Genomic DNA, 18541 nt, shown 5'->3' with positions numbered 1-18541 from the left:
TTATTATTCATAAATTTCATATTTGATTTCATTAACTTTTTGTAGTATTTTGTATAGTGCAAAATGTAAAAATAGACGTTATGGCATGATAAAAGTGTTTTAAAAAAACTTCTAAAGAATTGGGGATAAAAATAACAATTTCAATGGAATTATGATAAGAGAATCTACACAAATATATTAAAAGGCGTGCGTCTTGCTATTATACAGACACAATTACCATCTTAACCAACTTTCAATCATGCTTTAAGTGTCCACAGACCACATTATTATATTTGTACCTTTTAAATGTTGAGTTTTCCTTATATTTTAATGATAATGGAAAAAAATGTATATCAGTTTTAGAAAACAGTACCAACACGGAGCAACGCTCGAGCCCAAATACTAGTTTATTAATTAATTAATAAAAGTGTTAGAGATCAAAAAGCTTGTCTATGTCTTTATAATTACATATAATTATTAGACTTTAGTATATTTTACTTTGAAACATTAGGCATTGAAATTGTGGTGGATTAGTGATTCAACTCTCACATTTCATTTCAAAGGCCATGTATTCGAATCCTAGTAAATACACTTTGTTAATATTTTTAAATACGATTACATACATATGTATTAGAAGCTTGAGAAGAGTGTGACGTGGCACCATTCCTTTGATAGGAACACCTTTTAATATATTTTTATAGATAACAACATACAATTTTGAGCTTAAATGTTAAGGGTTATACATTCTCAATAGTTAGACATATTGGTCTGGTACTCCTATAAGTTATCAGAAAATCGTTGCCAATTTTTGGATGCTCCCAAAAGCATTTAGAACTATGTGCTCCTAAGCATATTTAGTATTTGCATATTTGTCATATAATTTGCTCAAATTTTAAAATTAGGTTGGCTTATTACTTGTTCAAGCAATAATACCATTATTAATGCCTCACAATTACTTGTTGTAAGTCCGTCTCATTAGATATTCAATTCATTGTCTAGCTTATTACTCAATCCGTTTCTTTTTAGTTTACTCGCTTCACTTTGTGGGAAAATCAAAGAGTAAGTCCAAAAGTATGAGAGAAACTAAAAAGTCTGTTAATTAAAATATCAAAAAGCGCATGATATGGGTAGAAAAGGAGAGAAATAAAGTAAATTATTAAACATGTTACCAAGACTTGAAAAAACAACCGTGTATTAAAAAGAAACAGATCAAAAAAAAAAAAAGCGTGTAGATTAAAAAGAAACAGAAGGAGTACTTAAAGAATTTGATTGACTTGTATTGATCCTAACCGTCACAATTGACATGCTATATATATCATTAGTGCCACAATTAAGCTAAGGTTTACCATCACTCCATTATTTAACAAAATTACTTTAAACCTGCTTTTTACTTATTGCTTGAAACTTATTGGTAAGGACATGGTTGAAAATAAGCATATATAGTGAGTAGCATTTAAAAGTCAATTGTGTTCATGTACAGTGTACTCCTCACTGAAAAAAAAAAAAAAAACTGCTACCAAGATTATCCTCAACCACAAAATTGCAGACAACATTTTCAACAGTTGGGATTATCCAAATTTGTTTGATAAACATTGACTGAATATTTAAGACCATTCGATTATTTCCCAAAATTAATCATCAACCTTATTTTCTTTGCTCCAGGTGTCCTCATATGCTTACGTAGTTACGTACATTAAGTAACATAAGAGTCAGCGAATGTAGAAATCTTCGTGGTCTCAATTTATTTCATGAAATTAAATAATTTTGGTAGGTTTAAATTGTGTTTCTTTTTGTTGCATATATTGTTTATTGATTAAGCTGATACGACTGCTTTTGCAATCAATTCATTGGAGTAGATAGGTGACTACGTAGGAATTAATAATGTGCATGGATCATGGTTTATTATTGGAACCTAAGGGTGAGTTTAACGCTGGTCTGAGGAGCAAGTTTGAGACAAAGACTCAGTGAGTCTTGTGCGATATTCTTCACTAAAACCCACAATAGTCTTGAGATGGGTTTGGATAATCAAGACTCCACCCAAGACTATTGATATGGGACCCATACTTTCTAGGCCACCAAAAATCTGCCACGTGTCTTTTACTTTTTTCTTTGTAAAAATCTGCCATATTTTAAATTTTTGGTAGATAGTATGGATAGAGTCTGAGGGATAATGTATAAAACTGGAATGAGTCTGGAGTGAGTCTGAAAAGTAAAAAGTAGGTAAAAATTAGTGGAAAGCTGATGTGGCACAGTCTGAAGTTTGGATTTAGATCTGAGGGATAAACACACCCTAAGAGCTTTCATAACATCCACATATTACATATATACATGTACTTTCTAGTGTCTGACATGTAACAAAAACCCAGATTTCAGCTTCAGAGTTCAGACAGCATGTCATGGAAATCACATATTTATAATATCCTTAAATTTTGTGCTTAGCTAGCTTGAATGTTCTTTATTGACTTAAACTTATATAACGGATAAAACTTAATTGATCCATTAGGTAGATGGAACACCCATTATTAATAGACTTTAATGTAAGGTGAAATGAATCTGTTAATCCAACTAACTCAAGATAAATAGAGTAATTTTTAATGATCTATCAAGAGTGGGTAATCTACCCAGTAGTTATGTCCTTTATGCAATCATACCTTCGTCAGTTTTATGTGTCTTTAAGTTATTTTCATTTACTATTTATGTTAGTTGTTAAAGTTATAAGCTTTGATTGCAAAACCTTAATTGGTAATTTACTTACAAGGAATAAAAAAAAATTATTATCATGCATGTGAAATTCATTTCAATATTTATTTTCAAATAAGTACTACTCTTCAATAGTTAGAGATATATATGGTTTTCAATAAGTGCACTGAGCACCATAAAAATGCAAATGAGAAGATTTTTAAGGAATAGAGAGAAAGAAAGCAAATCAGAAATTAATTAAGTTTAGTAAAATAATGTTCTCTAATTAATTACTTAATCAACTTTTTAGGAGACTTAGAGTTGATTAATGTATTGGGCAATTTTGAAAGATATAGTCAAAGATATATAAAGACGTATTAGGTATATATCTTGTGGATCAAACCAGGAATATATTGACCAAGTGATTAATATTACTACTTCCACCGTTTCATATATTACTCGCTACACTTTTCAATTTACGAACTCCTAAGCAATTTTTGGAGAAAAAGAGGTAGAGAGTAAAAAGAAAATGGACTCATATGAGACGAGAGAGATAAAGAGAGTTTATTGTTCAAGAAGGAAGTGTAACAAATAATGTGAAACATCCTATAATGGAAAGCATAACGAATATTATAAAACGGAGAAAGTACTTATTTTACATGAACATAAAACATATACGACGCGACTTAATTACCGGCTCTAAAAATCTAAATATTATGCTCTCGCTCGCTTAATTGAATGTGCAAAATAAACTTACGCAAAATAAGAACTCAATTCTCACATTGAGAGTTTGTTGCAGCAACTGAGCAGCCCATAACAAGAACTAACTACAATTTCGTCGGACACCTAATTTTTACACATAAGCACTAAGCAGGTCTAAATCATATCTTATTTGCGCAGCCACACGCAAGGAAGCCCTAGATATTCGACAAGTATATATATTATTTATTAACAGGTTCATTAGTTATAGGTTAGTACGTAGTTATACATGAACATGATTACATGAAATCATGAAGATCTTTTCTTATTATTATGTTCCGCTTAATTGTGTCTTATGATTTTTGGCATAGTATATGCAGAAGATTATTTGGCTTATTTTCTTTGTTGTCTACGTAAATGCATGCTCTACATGTTTATGATTTGAATTCTTTTACCGGACTCGCTCTATCATTAATTTTTTGACATCCAAAAATCATACATTAATTAAAAGAGGAAGTGCATCCTAATGCTAATACAATCCAAACTAAAACAAATACCTAAATCGAAAAGAGCTTTAACAGTACAACTCGTACATTCCACCTAATATAGAAGTAAATAAAAACAAAACAAAAACGCGTAGAAAGGGGCGCGCCGCTGGTCAGTGCGGATGATGGTGGATGCAAACCTCAGATGGCTGATGGAAGTGGGTGATGAAGCGATTGACGATCACGATTTGGACAACGAACAACGAATAGCGAGTCGCGTCTCGCCGTATTATGAGCAATCCCAATAATCTAGCTAGCATCACTTGGGATTCTGAGCTTATGACCATGTGAGGAGTCACATTCCAATGTGACTCACTACTCTCGAGCAAGAGTATGTCAGGCCGGTTTCTCCTTGATGAAAGAGAAACGCTGATGAGTGGGTGTGCTGTAAACCTCCAGATGCAACTGGAGTGCCGCCTGCAGATTTGAAGTTTTTAGGGCAAAGACGACCATGAAGATCAATGCTAAGATAAAGGGAGAGCCAAACAAGTTGAGCCCTCGAGTATACCTCTGGTTTTCATAATCGGCAAATAAACGTCCCAACCATGACTCTCCCATTCATGCACTTAAAAATTCTTGTTAAATTTTAATTACGAGATATTGTAGCGTGGATACAAGGTTACCACATGATTTAGGCTTTGCTCTTTTGGACTGAACTGAACTTAATTTATCTCAATTGAATTGTACTATTTGTATGGACTGAACTGAAATAAAACTGTGAGAGGAAACTAATTAAACTGAATTCAATTTTCCTGAACTAAACTAAACTGAATTTATATTAATTCGGTCTAAAAGAACATAACCTTAATTTATTATGCCAAATTGCTTCTAGAAATTGCTCATAATCTCACATATCATTTATGCGCAATTATATTTGTTGTTGTTGTTACTATTATGGTCCTTGTTATTAATTAATATTAAATATCATGTTACAATTAACCAACAAAAAAAAATTGGCATACAAGTTTTACATGGGACAGGAGATTTGAGGTCATATGAATTGCTATTATTGTTTCAAAAAAGCAAATGTCTTTTCCATATTTATGTTAAGGTATATTGTTTTATCCGGTTAACTAATTATGTTTATCTAGATAATCTGACTACCGTGATCTGAATAAAAATTGGCCCAACCCAACCTAACCCGATTTTAAAACATTATGATTGACTAAACTATATTATCCTTATGATACAAAATTATTTATTATGAAATAAGTGAAAATAAGGTGAGGAGGACATCAAGCCTAATATTAATTATGTCATCATAATATAGGTTATTCATTAACACTATATGATCGAGTACGACTAGAATTAATTCCAACCGAACTGAATAATAATATAATATATAAATGACTTTTTGCCATCTTTAGGAAAGGTTGATTAATTAAGATTAAGCTTGTGATTACAATGGCAACTTAAAATTTCTCATTAATAGATAAAACCTGGATCTTGTCACAGTCTTAATAAACAATAATTATATGAAACAACCAGAAAAAATAGCATAAAGTCGAACATCGGATGCAATCGTACCGTGAGTATGATACATTCAATGTTAGTTTTTTTTGCTCATTGTTTATTTGAAATCCTCCGAATGAGCAAAATTCACACAATATGGAGAACTCCAAATAAGCAAAAACAATAACTTTGGATATACCATACAAACAATAACCTTCACAATACTCCTAGTACAATGTATAATAATTTAATAAATGCGCTCAACATAGGATAACTAGGAATAGTAGTAAAAGGAAATTTACTGTAGGATAAATCGCAAGTATAAAAGAAAAGAGAGTAATCTCATTACCTGCAAGATAAGATAGTGGCTGGAGAAGAAATTCAACAAGGACAAGTTAACGAAAAGAAGGTACACAGAAGGTTGAGGTTGTTACAAAGTAGAAACCAAAGAGAAATGTCAACCAACATTCTATATACTATATCTTAATAATAATTAAGTGTAGCGAATTAGCGATAATGTTTTTGTGTTCTATTAAAATTGTAACACTTTAATTTCAAGTTAAGAAATGAAAAACTTTGACCTTAAAAAGACTACTAAAGTTGGATTTTATTGTCTCAATATTTACTTTTATAATTTAATTTTCTATACCTTTTACTTAAAATTAGTTTTTTTTATCCATAGGAGCCACGAAGGCAGTACAAAGTATAAAGAAGAGAAGCGGAGATTCGGATTCGAATATGTGATATATCATTCACAACAGCTCAATTTTAACCGCTAATAGACCAAAACATCATTGGTATCAATTAGAATTAGTAATTGTACGTAAAATTATTATTATGATCAAGATCGTCAAAAGAAAAGGTATTGTAATTTTTTACGAAACCATGAAGTACCATTTGACTAAACAAAAACTATTTGTTGAACCTAAGTAGATGAAAAAAGTTCTAGAAAGGACACTAAATTCTTCTCTTATCATTGTATGAAAATTGAAATGCATTACATGGCTGCAAAACTTGCCACGTGGATTATGTTCTTAGTTAAGGATAATTTTACACTGCAATGTTAAATATGTACTCTAAAAAGTAACAAAAAGAAAAGGCTGCTGATGATGAGAGATTGATTAATTGGCAATAATCTCAGTTTCATAATAATTTAATTAGTGATGTGATCTTGCATGTTTTTCTGTTCTCTTGCCACTTGTACTTAATTGATGTAATAATTATTGTTTTTTTAAGTTTGGCAAATCATGGATGAAAACTAGTCAAAAGCCTTTGTTAGATCACCAAATAGCTTACAGAAAAACGTGTTCTAAATTTGAGGCGTACAAGGATTACCATCAAGCATGATTTTATCTTTGTGAGAGCTAGCTAGGGAGGAGTTGAGGCTTTTCTTTATAATATACTCCCTCTGTATTTTTTATCTTTCCCACTTAGAATTTTGACGCTATTTATAATTAGAGAGAATTTTTTAGATTTTTCTCAATATATAAGAAAAAATATAGTCATGTGGAATCTTGTTTGATTCGTCTCAATGAGTACTTTATTAATATTCAATTATTATAATTTATACTAATATGTAATAAAAGATATTTAATATAAAATAAATACAGTGGCAAACGTGCAAAGTCAAAGTAGGAAAGATATATAAAAAAATGCACAGGGAGTACTTTCTATGTGTTTTTTAATTTATTTACTTGAAATCTTGACAATATTCACAATTAGAGAGAAGTTTCTAAATTGTTCTCGATATAAATAACATAATCATGTAGGGTTTATTTGATTCAACTCACTAAATACTTTATTAATGTTCAATCATTATAATATTTACAAATATATAAGGAAAGATATTTAAGGTTAAGAAAGTACATCGGCACATGCATATAGTCGAAACAGGCAAACTAAAAAATATAAAGGGAGTAATATAATTTGGATGATGATTAATGTATTATACCTATGATTCTATTATGCACATGAATATACCTAAAATAAAATACACCTTAACGGCCCGTTTGGTAGTCGTTAATAAATTGCGGTAATAGGAATGAATTTTAAGTGTAATTTTATTAGGGAAACACCCTTAAAATCTCCATGGGGAGACATTTTTTCTCCATGGGCAAGCAATCTCACCCTTAAACTTGTGTTTTTGTCTCCAAGGGGAAGCTATTCAATTACCACCCTACAAGGATGGTAGGGAATAAAATTCAAGAAGGAAAGTGGACACTTTAGGATAAATTAGCATTACCATGGTAATGGACAATGATATTTTTCACAAATTTACACACAAATTCATTCCCATTACCACCATTTATTACCAACTACCAAACGGGTCGTAACAGTAATGTTGCGTGAATGTGTACTACCATCGCCCATGCATAGTTGCAACATGCATGAATATGGATTGGTGCATACATATGTATATGATGCATTAGGAAAATCTCCATTGTTCCGCCTTCCCATAGGTCATAACGTATACCGAACGTATCAAGTAGCACTTGACATAGAGGAAAGGATTATAACTCCAATCTCAAGATTGTATTGTTAGAGACATTTTGGGGGTGGAGATTCAGAATCTCTTACCTCACCCTACTCCAAAGAAGTCTTACCTATTAAAGTGGACAATAATTTAACTAGCGAAACGTTTTGTTATAACTTTTCACCATAAAATAAAATACGCCCAAACTTACATGAATTCGGACTTTCGATAGTCGCATTGATAAATTGGAGAAAGTATAATAATATATAGAGAAGCATAATATATTTATATCGAACCTCTAATTTAATAAAGAAAACAAATTAGAGTACTAAGATAATAATAAAAGTACAAATAGAAGTACTAGGATAATTGTTTTCCTCTAAGAAAAAAGAAACATGATTGAGAAAAAAATTTCATGCCTTGGCATCATAATTTGACCTGTAGTGTGGAAACTGTGACATTTTGTTTACTATAAAGGTGAGTTTGAATTTTGTGGAGAAGATAGACAGGAAGTATTTCTTTAATTTCAGCATTTACAAGTTGATGAAAGTCAAAATGTTTTTGTTTGCTCTGTAAATTACTAACAAAGTCAAAATCCAATGAGGCGCCTTTTGATTTTTGGCACTTACTTAGCATTATAATTCTTACTATGCTTATATAATTGAGAAAAGTCGGTTAAGAAAGCATTTTTCTTTGCTCACTTATATTCATATCTTGATTTGAAGTTTGTATAGTTGTTAACTTGAAGACTTTAATGAGCTTTCAACAGGCTATGCTATGACTTGGACAAAAAACTACTTTTATAATTAAATTGGTCCATTGAGAAGATAATCCTCTAGTACCACACTTATATTTGTATCACAAAAAAAACATTTTGCTTTTTTCCTGTTCACTAGTGGTATTAATCTAACATTTTGTGCTATATTTTGAGTTTACTAGAGGTACAATTGTCAATGAAGTTGAATATATTTTGCAATTAGGTTTTGGTATAATTATATATTAGAAACTTTACTACCTAATATATATAGAGTTGGTGTTTGCACTCTTAAGCAAGACTTTGTGGAGTGATGATAAAGGTTTATTCTTATAATTTTAAGGTCATAGGATCAAATTCTGATCCATTAGAGGTTTTTTTGGGGTGATCGAAGTTTTCCTTACCGTCCCCCCCCCCCTCCCTCCAAGCAGTAGTATGACCTGCAAACCTGGCTGGTTTTACTTGTGCAAGTTGCCAGTTCAGTAGGATACTTCATCTTACCAACTCAAAAATAAAATAAATTTGCATTTTAATATATATAATACATTTATTTGGTATAATGGATTAGATGTGGACTTCACTTGGTCGTTGTACACAACATTTGGTAGATTTTCCAAAACCATATTGTTGTTGAAGGGTATGAGACGGTAATACGAATTATTTATGCTTATTTTAGCATCGGACACATATTGTGGTATATATAAATTGAACAAAAATTATTAAAAGAGACGGTCTAATTTTAACATAAGATTAGACTTAGTCACTAAATGGACTCAACTAGCGACCGAAGAAAATTAACCTAGTCATTATTGGGTTAATTCTCTTTTTAATATTGGACTTACCATTGCCTAATTTTAATTTAAAAGTAGACGGTCTTTTACAAGACAAACTCTAAATTGAATTGTTTTACTTGGAACGAATATGACAAGAAGATTGATCCCTTATGGTGCCATCATCAGAGTATGTCAAGGAACCTATTATTCCAGACTTAATTACGGATTTTCTGCTGCTCAACGGACTTTACTGTGCAACACTATAGTTGTCTCGTATTTAATTCGACTCTTTTATTTGATAAAGCTAAATTCGAGAATAGAATAAAGAATCGAACCAATGTCGATGCACTCTTTCCCACTCGTATTAAAGAAGCTGGTACCTGATTCAATTCTTTATTAGGAAAAGAGGGCACATGCCTTCTTAACTCCAATTTGTAGGGAAAATCGGCTCGATTGCCATGTCATGTGCAGATCACGTGCATTCATATCTCGGTCAAATAGAATTATGTGTGATTCTCTCAGGTAGAGGTGTCAATCTGGGTCACTGGCTGGGTTTGGGTTGACCCAAGCAGGGTCGGAATGATTTGGGTCGGAATAATCTGGGTGACACCGTGTCATGGGTCGGAACTGGGTGGGTCGGGTGAAATTGGGTCGGGTGAAACTGGGTGAGAGGATCTCGGAACTGGGTCGGAAATGGGTCGGTGAGACTGGGTCGGCCGGTATCTGGGTTGGGTGAATTTGGGTCGGAATGAATAAGGTGAAGTCGGTCCAAATCGGCTTTCGGAATGACTTGGGTCGGAAGAAATCGGCTTTCGGAATAACTTGGGTCGGAAGAAATCGGCTTTCGAAGACTTGGGTCGGAAGAAATCGGGTTTTGGTATTACTTGGGTCGGAAGAAACCGGCTTTCGGGTTACTTGGGTCGGAAGAAATCGATATCGGAATAACTTGGGTCGGAATAATTCGGCTTTTGGAATTACTTGGGTCGGAAGAAATCGGTTTTCGGGTCACGTGGGTCGGAAAAAATCGAAAATGGAATAACTTGGATCGAAAGAAATCGGGTTTCGGAATTACTTGGGTCGGAAGAAATCGGCTTTCGGGTTACTTAAGTCGGAAAAAATAATCGATATCAGAATAACTTGGGTTGGAATAATACGGCTTTTCGGAATTACTTGGGTCGAATAAATCGGCTTTCGGGCTACTTGGGTCGAAAGAAATCGATATCGGAATAACTTGGGTCGGAATTACTTGGAACGACTAAATATCGAACCGGCGGCTCCGTGACGTATTGATTTGGGTCGAGATTGTTATAAACTTATAACATGTGGATGTGGTATTGACGTATTGTGATATTGTGATATAGATTATAGTCATTATACTTTATACTTATAGTTGTATATTATAGTAATCTGTAATTATACTGATATTTGTGAATTGTGATTGAGTCATTGTTGTGAATTTTTTAATAATACATTGAATCATTAATAGTTTGGATACTTATATTACTAATTTGAAATGTTACTAAAGTAAGACTTATAACTTATAAGTTATACTTATAATCTTATATTATTGGGCCATTCACCATATTAGCTATTGGTAATTGGTCTATTGCCTAAGTTACTAAGTATCACTCATTAGTTATTTACTTATTTAGTTATTCTCATTCATGATTGCATATGTATTCAAGTAACAAGTAACAACTAACATCTAACAAGTAAGTGAGTAACAACTAACAACCATAATTATTTTATTATAGACTTATAGTGTTAGGGTTAATAGACTATTAAACTTAAACATTTTGTTATTAGTTAGTGACTTACTCACTCTCAAGTCTGAATCAGTTACTATTAGTTATTCACTTATTTAGTTATTCTTATTGATGATTGCATAAGTATTCAAGTAACAAGTAACAAGTAACAAGCAACATCTAACAAGTAACAACTAAAAATTAACAATGATCAACGTTAATCATTTATCACTTAATCGAATATGTCAATATATCATATGAAAATGATACATAATCAAACACTATGTTAGTAGAGGATGAACATGATCGAATTTCATGTAAATGTGACTATGTTTTTTTAAGTTAATCGTCTCTAAGTTAATCGTATAACTCAGTAGATTGGTTCAATATAACAATGTTTCATTTAAGTTAATCGTCTTTAAGTTAAATTCATATTGAAACTCAAAACATCTAATTTGAATTGAAACAAGTTAATATTGGATTAGATCGATGTATCGATGTAAGTCGATTAGCTAATTCAAGACGACGTAAGTTGTTAATTGTTACTAAGTATAAAAATACTAATTAATTGATAATCGATAAAGTGATAACATATAGTGATATTACAAAGTTAACACAATAGCACGCAAGTATCAACAATAAGACATAATTTAAATTGTAAATGCAATAATTAAGACATTAAGTCCAAATCATACTATCGACCATCGGCAATAATCGACTAATTGTTACCGTGTTACGTCTTACATGTTAACATTAAATTAATCCCTAATTACCGCATATAACATGTTCACATATTTTTAAATTATAAATTTAGATAAATAATTTCTTAAAAATCAATAATACTAATTTAGTTTCGAATGTTTCTAATTTATAGTAATACTAGTAATTTCTAAAGTTAGTAAACTAATAATATTAGAACTAGAAATTAGAATACTCAATATAATAATATCAAAATACAATACTAATTTATTAGTACTTTAGGCTATTTATTTTTGTTTGAGGGAAATACCATTGATTTTAAAAAGATGAAATCCAACCATTGATTAAGTTAGCAATCCATGTGATTGACCACTCTCAATTCTCATTGGTTAAAAAATAATGTCAAAGATTATGAATTAGGACCATTGATTTGAGAAAGATCAAAATCCAACCATTGAATCAAATTCCTTTCTAACCCTAAACCCTCCCCTTCCTTCCCATCCTCATTCCTCAGCCTCCCTCACTCTCACTTCTCCTCAACCGACTCATACTCCTCCTCTCATGGTAGATCTCCTTCGACTTTCTCTCTCATGCACCTCTCATGGTAAATCTCCTTCAAGCTTCGTTCGCGGTTGCGGTCGTTCAAGCTTCGCACGCAATTCTCGCACACACGCACCACAACCTTCGAACATCGTCGCCCAGCCCCCAGCAGCGTCGACTCAACACTCGTCGCACAAGCCCTCGTCGCGCGAACCGCTCGCCCAGCCCTCATCGCACAATCGCAAGGTTGGGTTCGCGATTGCGGTCGTTCAAGCACCGTTTCATCCATTACTTTTCCTCTTCTTTTCCTTTTTTTTTTTGTCTTAGATCTTCACTTCTTCGATTCTTGTTAATATATTTTTTTCTTCTTCTTGCTCTTCTCTTCATCTTGTTTAATATTCTATTTTTCTTCTTCGATTAAGATGTTAGTAAAATTAACTGAACTTTTTTTTCTTTTTGTAACTTTTAGATCTTGTTATATTTTTGCAATGAACTAATGTAATTGTGAAGTAATTGGATTTTACCCAGATTTATACATTTATTTAATGAAGTTCGAATGTGATATTTTTTTATTTGCTTTGATATTTGTAGATTTATGCTTGATATTTTTTTATTTGCTTTGTGAAGTTTACTAGTTCTTAGATTTCAGAATTTCAGTTTTCTTGTTTGGTATTTTTTTGGAATCAATTTGGTGTATAGATCTGATTTAGATTAATGGAATCAAGAAACTTTGTTGAATCAAGTAACTGTGTGTTCGTTTTGCTTTTAATTTTTACAATTACTGATGATATTGACTATTGTGTAGTATGATAGTAGCATTTAGAATTTTGTGATACTCATACTATGATTTTTTTGGCACTTGATCATGAGTTTCGCGATGGACGATGGTTAGTTCAATTGTAAATAAATATGATGGATTTTTATATTGTTTTTTTTTTCTTAACTGTATGGGTTTACTTGGGTCGAAATGGCTTGAGTGAGGTCGGGTTTAGTTGGGTCGGGTGCTAACAGGGTTGGGTCGAAATTGGGTCGGTGATAGCTGGGTTGGGTCACAACTGGGTCGGTGATAGCTGGGTTGGGTCACAACTGGGTTGTGATAGCTGGTTGGGTCACAACTGGGTTGGGTGGTAACTGGTTGGTGGTAACTGGGTTGGGTGATAACTGGGTGGGTTTAACTGGGTCATTGGCGGGTGAAGTTGGGTGCGGGTTATTTTGGGTCGGAAACAGGTTGGGTCAGGTCGTTATTCACGGGTGCAACTGGGTACGGGTAAAACTGGGTGGCCCAACTCAGGTTGGTTACTAATTCACGGGTTAAACGGGCACGGGTGAATGCTGGGTCGGAATGGGTCGGCTTTCCAATCGACCACTCTCGGCTCGGAACAGGTTGGGTCTGGGTCGCATGCGGGTTCACCCGTGGGTCGGCCCAGTTTTTGACACCTCTGCTCTCAGGAATTGTATTAAAGAAGTTGGTACCTCAATTCTCATTTGCTTTACGTATGATGTTTCATTACGAGCAATCAACTCTGAATCCCACCACATGCATGTTTCGAGGCCAAGCATATGTTGCACTATATATTAGCTTGCATATAGGGATGGGCATGGGCCAGATTTGGGGCGGGTCCAACTAGACCCAGACCCAAACCCAAACCCGTTATTTATTTGGACCCATACCCGCCCCAGACCACAGGGTTTAAAATTTTTGGACCCTTACCCAGACCCAATGGGTCTGGCGGATCTTGGTTCCAAAATGAGTCTCAAGCATATTTTGACTTTCTATTTATTTTTTTACTTTGCAATTTTTTACGCACATTTTCTTTAGTAATTAAAATGATATGGGACCAAAAGAATAGTTTAATTTTTTCACAAAATATCCTAAATTAAACAACCACAACAATGTAATATCAAAATGTTACAATTCACAATTGGTCTACAATAAGTTTAAGTTACTCAAATTCATAATAATAATAAAAATTCTTTCGAAGTAGAACTAGGAATTCGAAGTTTGAAGTGAAGCAGAAAGGCAGAGAGAAACAGGAAGGTCGAAATTTGAAGTGGTCGGTTGTGGCTTGTGTGTATTACTATATTAGGGTGTAGGGATTTAGGGTAAAATTAATTTATATATTTTTTATATATTTATATGTTAAAAAAATACATCGAGTCTCTGGGTCGGGCCTGGGTCTAAAATTATCATACCCGAACCCATACCCGTTTTAAAACACTTAGACCCAGATCCAACCCAGACACAATGGGTCTCAAAATTTTGGACCCAGACCCTTTAAAATGAGTGCGTTCAACCGGATCTGGACCGGCTTCTGGACCCATGCCCATCCCTACTTGCATTCTAAAACATCAATAATTACCAATATACCATAATCTCTTCAAGTAACTAGGTTTCAACTAGCTAGGTCAAACGATCTTTTTGTTATTAAAAACAAATATTCTCATGAACCCTAAATTTCTTGTTGCGTCACCTCTATGGCTTTATTATAGGTGTAAATTTCTTTGACATAACCACATTATTGACCATGAAGAACTTCTTCTTACATACTCGCTTTCTACATTTTTGCTCCAATCTAAGTAGCTAGCTACACTTTGAACTTTTAACACAATCTATAGAATGTCATGGAAACAAATTTAGATATAGCATTGGATTACGTGGCCACAAAACATCATAATATACATAAAAAAAAACATACATGATGTACATGTATACTCATTATATGAACTATGTGACATCATATTATCAATAATAACTATTATTTTCACTAGAAATTAAAATTTCAAGGCTCTAATTTCCTCAAATAGAAAGGACACGTAGCTTGTATAACAAACAGTGGACGGCAACAAATCTTGTTGACTTTCTTTCTCTTCAAGCTTTCTCACCTCATATAACACTCATATATATATATACCATCTTCATGCATGTATCACCTGCATAAATTACTTCACAAACAATAACTAAACAAAGAACATTTAACTAATCACATACATATATACATAAAGATTATATTTTTCTTCATCAAATATACTATATATAGTATATAGTAAAGATTATCATATATCAGAAGACATACATAAAAGATGGGAAGAGCACCATGTTGTGATAAAGAGGGATTGAAGAAAGGTCCATGGTTACCTGAAGAAGATCAAAAACTTGTTGATTATATTCAAAATCATGGTCCTGGAAACTGGAGAACTCTTCCTAAGAAAGCTGGTGAGTTTTTTTTATCTTCATTTGAATTATATATCTTCATTTTTCAAATTTTATTTTTTTTATATTTTTGGTTTTTAGGTCGAGATAAATTAATGGTTATTATATGATTTGTAGTCTACAATGTGGATGTATAACTTTAGGTAGTTTTACTAGTGTTCATTTCTCTAATCTCGGATTGTAAGACTATATTTGACATCGGTAATTAAGTTGGTTGCATTTAACACCAAAAAAAAGTGTTCACTTATAGTAGGGTTTTTAGTTTTTTTTCTTTGAAAAAGAGAGCAAGTAGAGTTGACAATTCGGATAATTGGATGGTGTTTGTATTTAGATTTGGGTTTAATAATATATGGTTGTTTATAAAGTTTTTATATGATTGTACAATTATTATATAATATGACAAGTGGGTCATATCAAGTCGACTTAATTTGTTTTTATGCTTAGTTGATATCTGATTTTTATTATTAATAATTTCATGTAGGATTTAGGTTGTGTAATGACGGTTGTTGTGTCGATTTAAAGATTATTCATTTTTTTATTTTGATTGTAGTTAAAATTTATTAGTTTAAATAAATAAAATATATAGGCATTTATCAAACAATAAGACACCAATATCGATAAAATAATTATTCGAATTATAATAGGAAATATTTTTGTAAATTCAGGTCTTGAGAGGTGTGGAAAGAGTTGTCGCCTTCGATGGACTAATTATCTTCGACCAGATATCAAGAGAGGAAGATTTACATTTGAAGAAGAAGAGGCCATAATTCAACTCCATAGCGTTTTGGGCAACAAGTAAGTGATCTTTTAATTTTCCTCTTCTTTTCTCTTCATTTTCCACAAAACGTCCAACAAAAACAAATAGTATCAGATTTAAAACATGTTACTATTATTACTTCCTATCTAACTTTCTCCATCTTTTTTCACATAGGTGGTCAGCAATTGCTGCTAAATTGCCAGGAAGAACAGATAACGAAATCAAGAATTATTGGAACACCCACATTAGGAAAAGATTGCTTCGAATGGGAATCGATCCTGTGACCCATACACGTCGATTCGAGTTTTTAGACCTTCCTTCTATCTTAAACAATCACTCATCACTTCTACAAAATTATTCATCTGATAATAATAATCAGCTAAATTTGTTGAAATTACTTGGTTTACAAAGTTTAGTTAACCCAACAAATCTTTTGGGTCTTGCTTCTCTTTTATCAACAAATCAAAACCAAAACACAAACTTTCTCCTACAAAATATTCTAGCAAATCAACAAATTTCAAACCCTTGTGATCAAATACTACAAAATCAATTCATCATCAACAACAATAACAACCCAATTATAAACTCTAGTATTTCTCCTGTTAACAATAATTTTGCGGATTTTGGTGATGCTCGAGTAATGAAATCGAGTTTTATCAATCAAGAACAAGGGCAATACCAAGATAATTATTGCAACTTTGATGCAATACAACAAACTAGTCCTTTGTTAAATAATGAATGGCAAAATAATGTTAGCACTAGCATGCTAACTTTGGAAGGTGAAGGTCATGTACAAGATATGATGGACTCATTGTTAGACACATTGAGCTTAAACAACAATGTAGCAACTAATAATGGTGGCAGCCACCTGCCGTCTTTGTTATCGACGCCGTCTACGAGCCAGCAGACGCCGCCGTTGAGTGCTTCTAACTCGGCGGCGTATCAGCCCAACAGTAGTAGTAATACTAGCAGTGAAGATGAGAATAATGAGATTGATAGTTATTGTCAAAATTTGATGAATTTTGACGTGCCTATTGGTCTTTTTGATAGTAATAATAATAATAATGTATGATTGTATGTTGATGATCATGTTTCATATTTTAAATTTTTAGTAGGTTGTTAGGGTTCATGCATGTATGATGTATATCAGTATATGTCAGATTTTCAGTTTTGCTTCATGTTGTAATATGTTTGTTTATTGGTACATTTTGTAAACAGAGATTTGCATTGACTTGCTTCATTATTTCATTGAATGATTGCTAGTTTTTTCAGAAAAATACAAAAAAATAAGAAAAAAGAAAAATGTATTATCAAATTGCATTGACTTGCTTTAATGAGATGAGGTATTCATTTTTTTTTGTGGGTTTTAGTTATTCATATGCTAGTAGTTGTATATCACAATATTACAATTGCAATAATCCTTCACGCTTCAATAAGATTACAATGTCTTTTAAACTCCAAGCTGCAACTTTCTGTTGGTGTTTTATTCTAAAAGTGAATCGCCAACAAGTTCAACGAGCACATGATACAGTTCACCTGTGTGCCAGAACTTGTTCGCGATTCACAAATTATATGCTTTAAGTTCTGTTTTAGTTCCTGTTTTTCCCCATTGTCAAAAAAAAAAAAAAAAGATTACAATGTCTCATGACTTTAACACCTAGCATAATTACCTGCTGTGTGTTCTCTTTTAATTGGAACAATTTGATTTTAGATGAAGTTCCTTTTCTTCTCCTTCCTTTGTTTAGACAAACCCAAGCCAATGTTCTACTAACAATCTCATTCCATCTCACTATAATATAGCACTATCCCTATACATGTCGCACCAACTTAGTCGTCCCTTCTCTTCTCCTTCGTTTGTTTATTTATTTCATTTGAATCTCGAAATACAATAGACACTTTTAAAAAATAACCTGACAGTCTTACTGAATGGATTAAACTAGTCACTAAATGGATTAAAGAATGTGATTACTAAACGGATTGATATGGTCACTACATATATTAAACTGGTCACTAGATATACTATATTAAATTGGTCTTTACGTAGATAAAACTAATAACTTTATGTATGTAGAACGTTGGTCCATTTTCCCTTAATATTGGGCTTGGGCTGTTGCCTAATTTTAAATAAAAAGTAGGCGGTCTCTTACAAAAAGAAATGATAATTTAAAGTGTTGATATTTTGAATAAGTAATAATTTACCTATAAGTAATAATTTTAATGCTGATATGACTTTAA

The 18541-nt window shown here is 32.5% G+C and overlaps 1 protein-coding gene across 1 annotated transcript; it reads left to right on the top strand.

Annotated features, from left to right (window-relative positions):
- The first annotated feature begins 15290 nt into the window (after positions 1-15290).
- LOC104900532 (transcription factor MYB41) lies at positions 15291-17518 on the top strand. The gene is made up of 3 exons (XM_010687960.3): positions 15291-15552; positions 16215-16344; positions 16481-17518. The coding sequence occupies exons 1-3, from the start codon at positions 15420-15422 to the stop codon at positions 17376-17378; spliced, it is 1161 nt and encodes a 386-aa protein (XP_010686262.2). The 5' UTR covers positions 15291-15419; the 3' UTR covers positions 17379-17518.
- Positions 17519-18541: the final 1023 nt, after the last annotated feature.

Source organism: Beta vulgaris, chromosome 8, assembly GCF_026745355.1.
Source record: "Beta vulgaris subsp. vulgaris cultivar EL10 chromosome 8, EL10.2, whole genome shotgun sequence".
Lineage (NCBI taxonomy): Eukaryota > Viridiplantae > Streptophyta > Magnoliopsida > Caryophyllales > Amaranthaceae > Beta > Beta vulgaris.
This window is presented reverse-complemented; position numbering and strand designations above follow the sequence as displayed.

Excerpts from the sequence above, each read along its gene's own strand:
- LOC104900532 (XM_010687960.3), top strand. The coding sequence starts at position 15,420 with ATGGGAAGAGCACCATGTTGTGATAAAGAGGGATTGAAGAAAGGTCCA. Across the intron at positions 15,553-16,214 it reads AACTCTTCCTAAGAAAGCTG|GTCTTGAGAGGTGTGGAAAG; the intron begins GTGAGTTTTTTT and ends TTGTAAATTCAG. Across the intron at positions 16,345-16,480 it reads CATAGCGTTTTGGGCAACAA|GTGGTCAGCAATTGCTGCTA; the intron begins GTAAGTGATCTT and ends TTTTTCACATAG.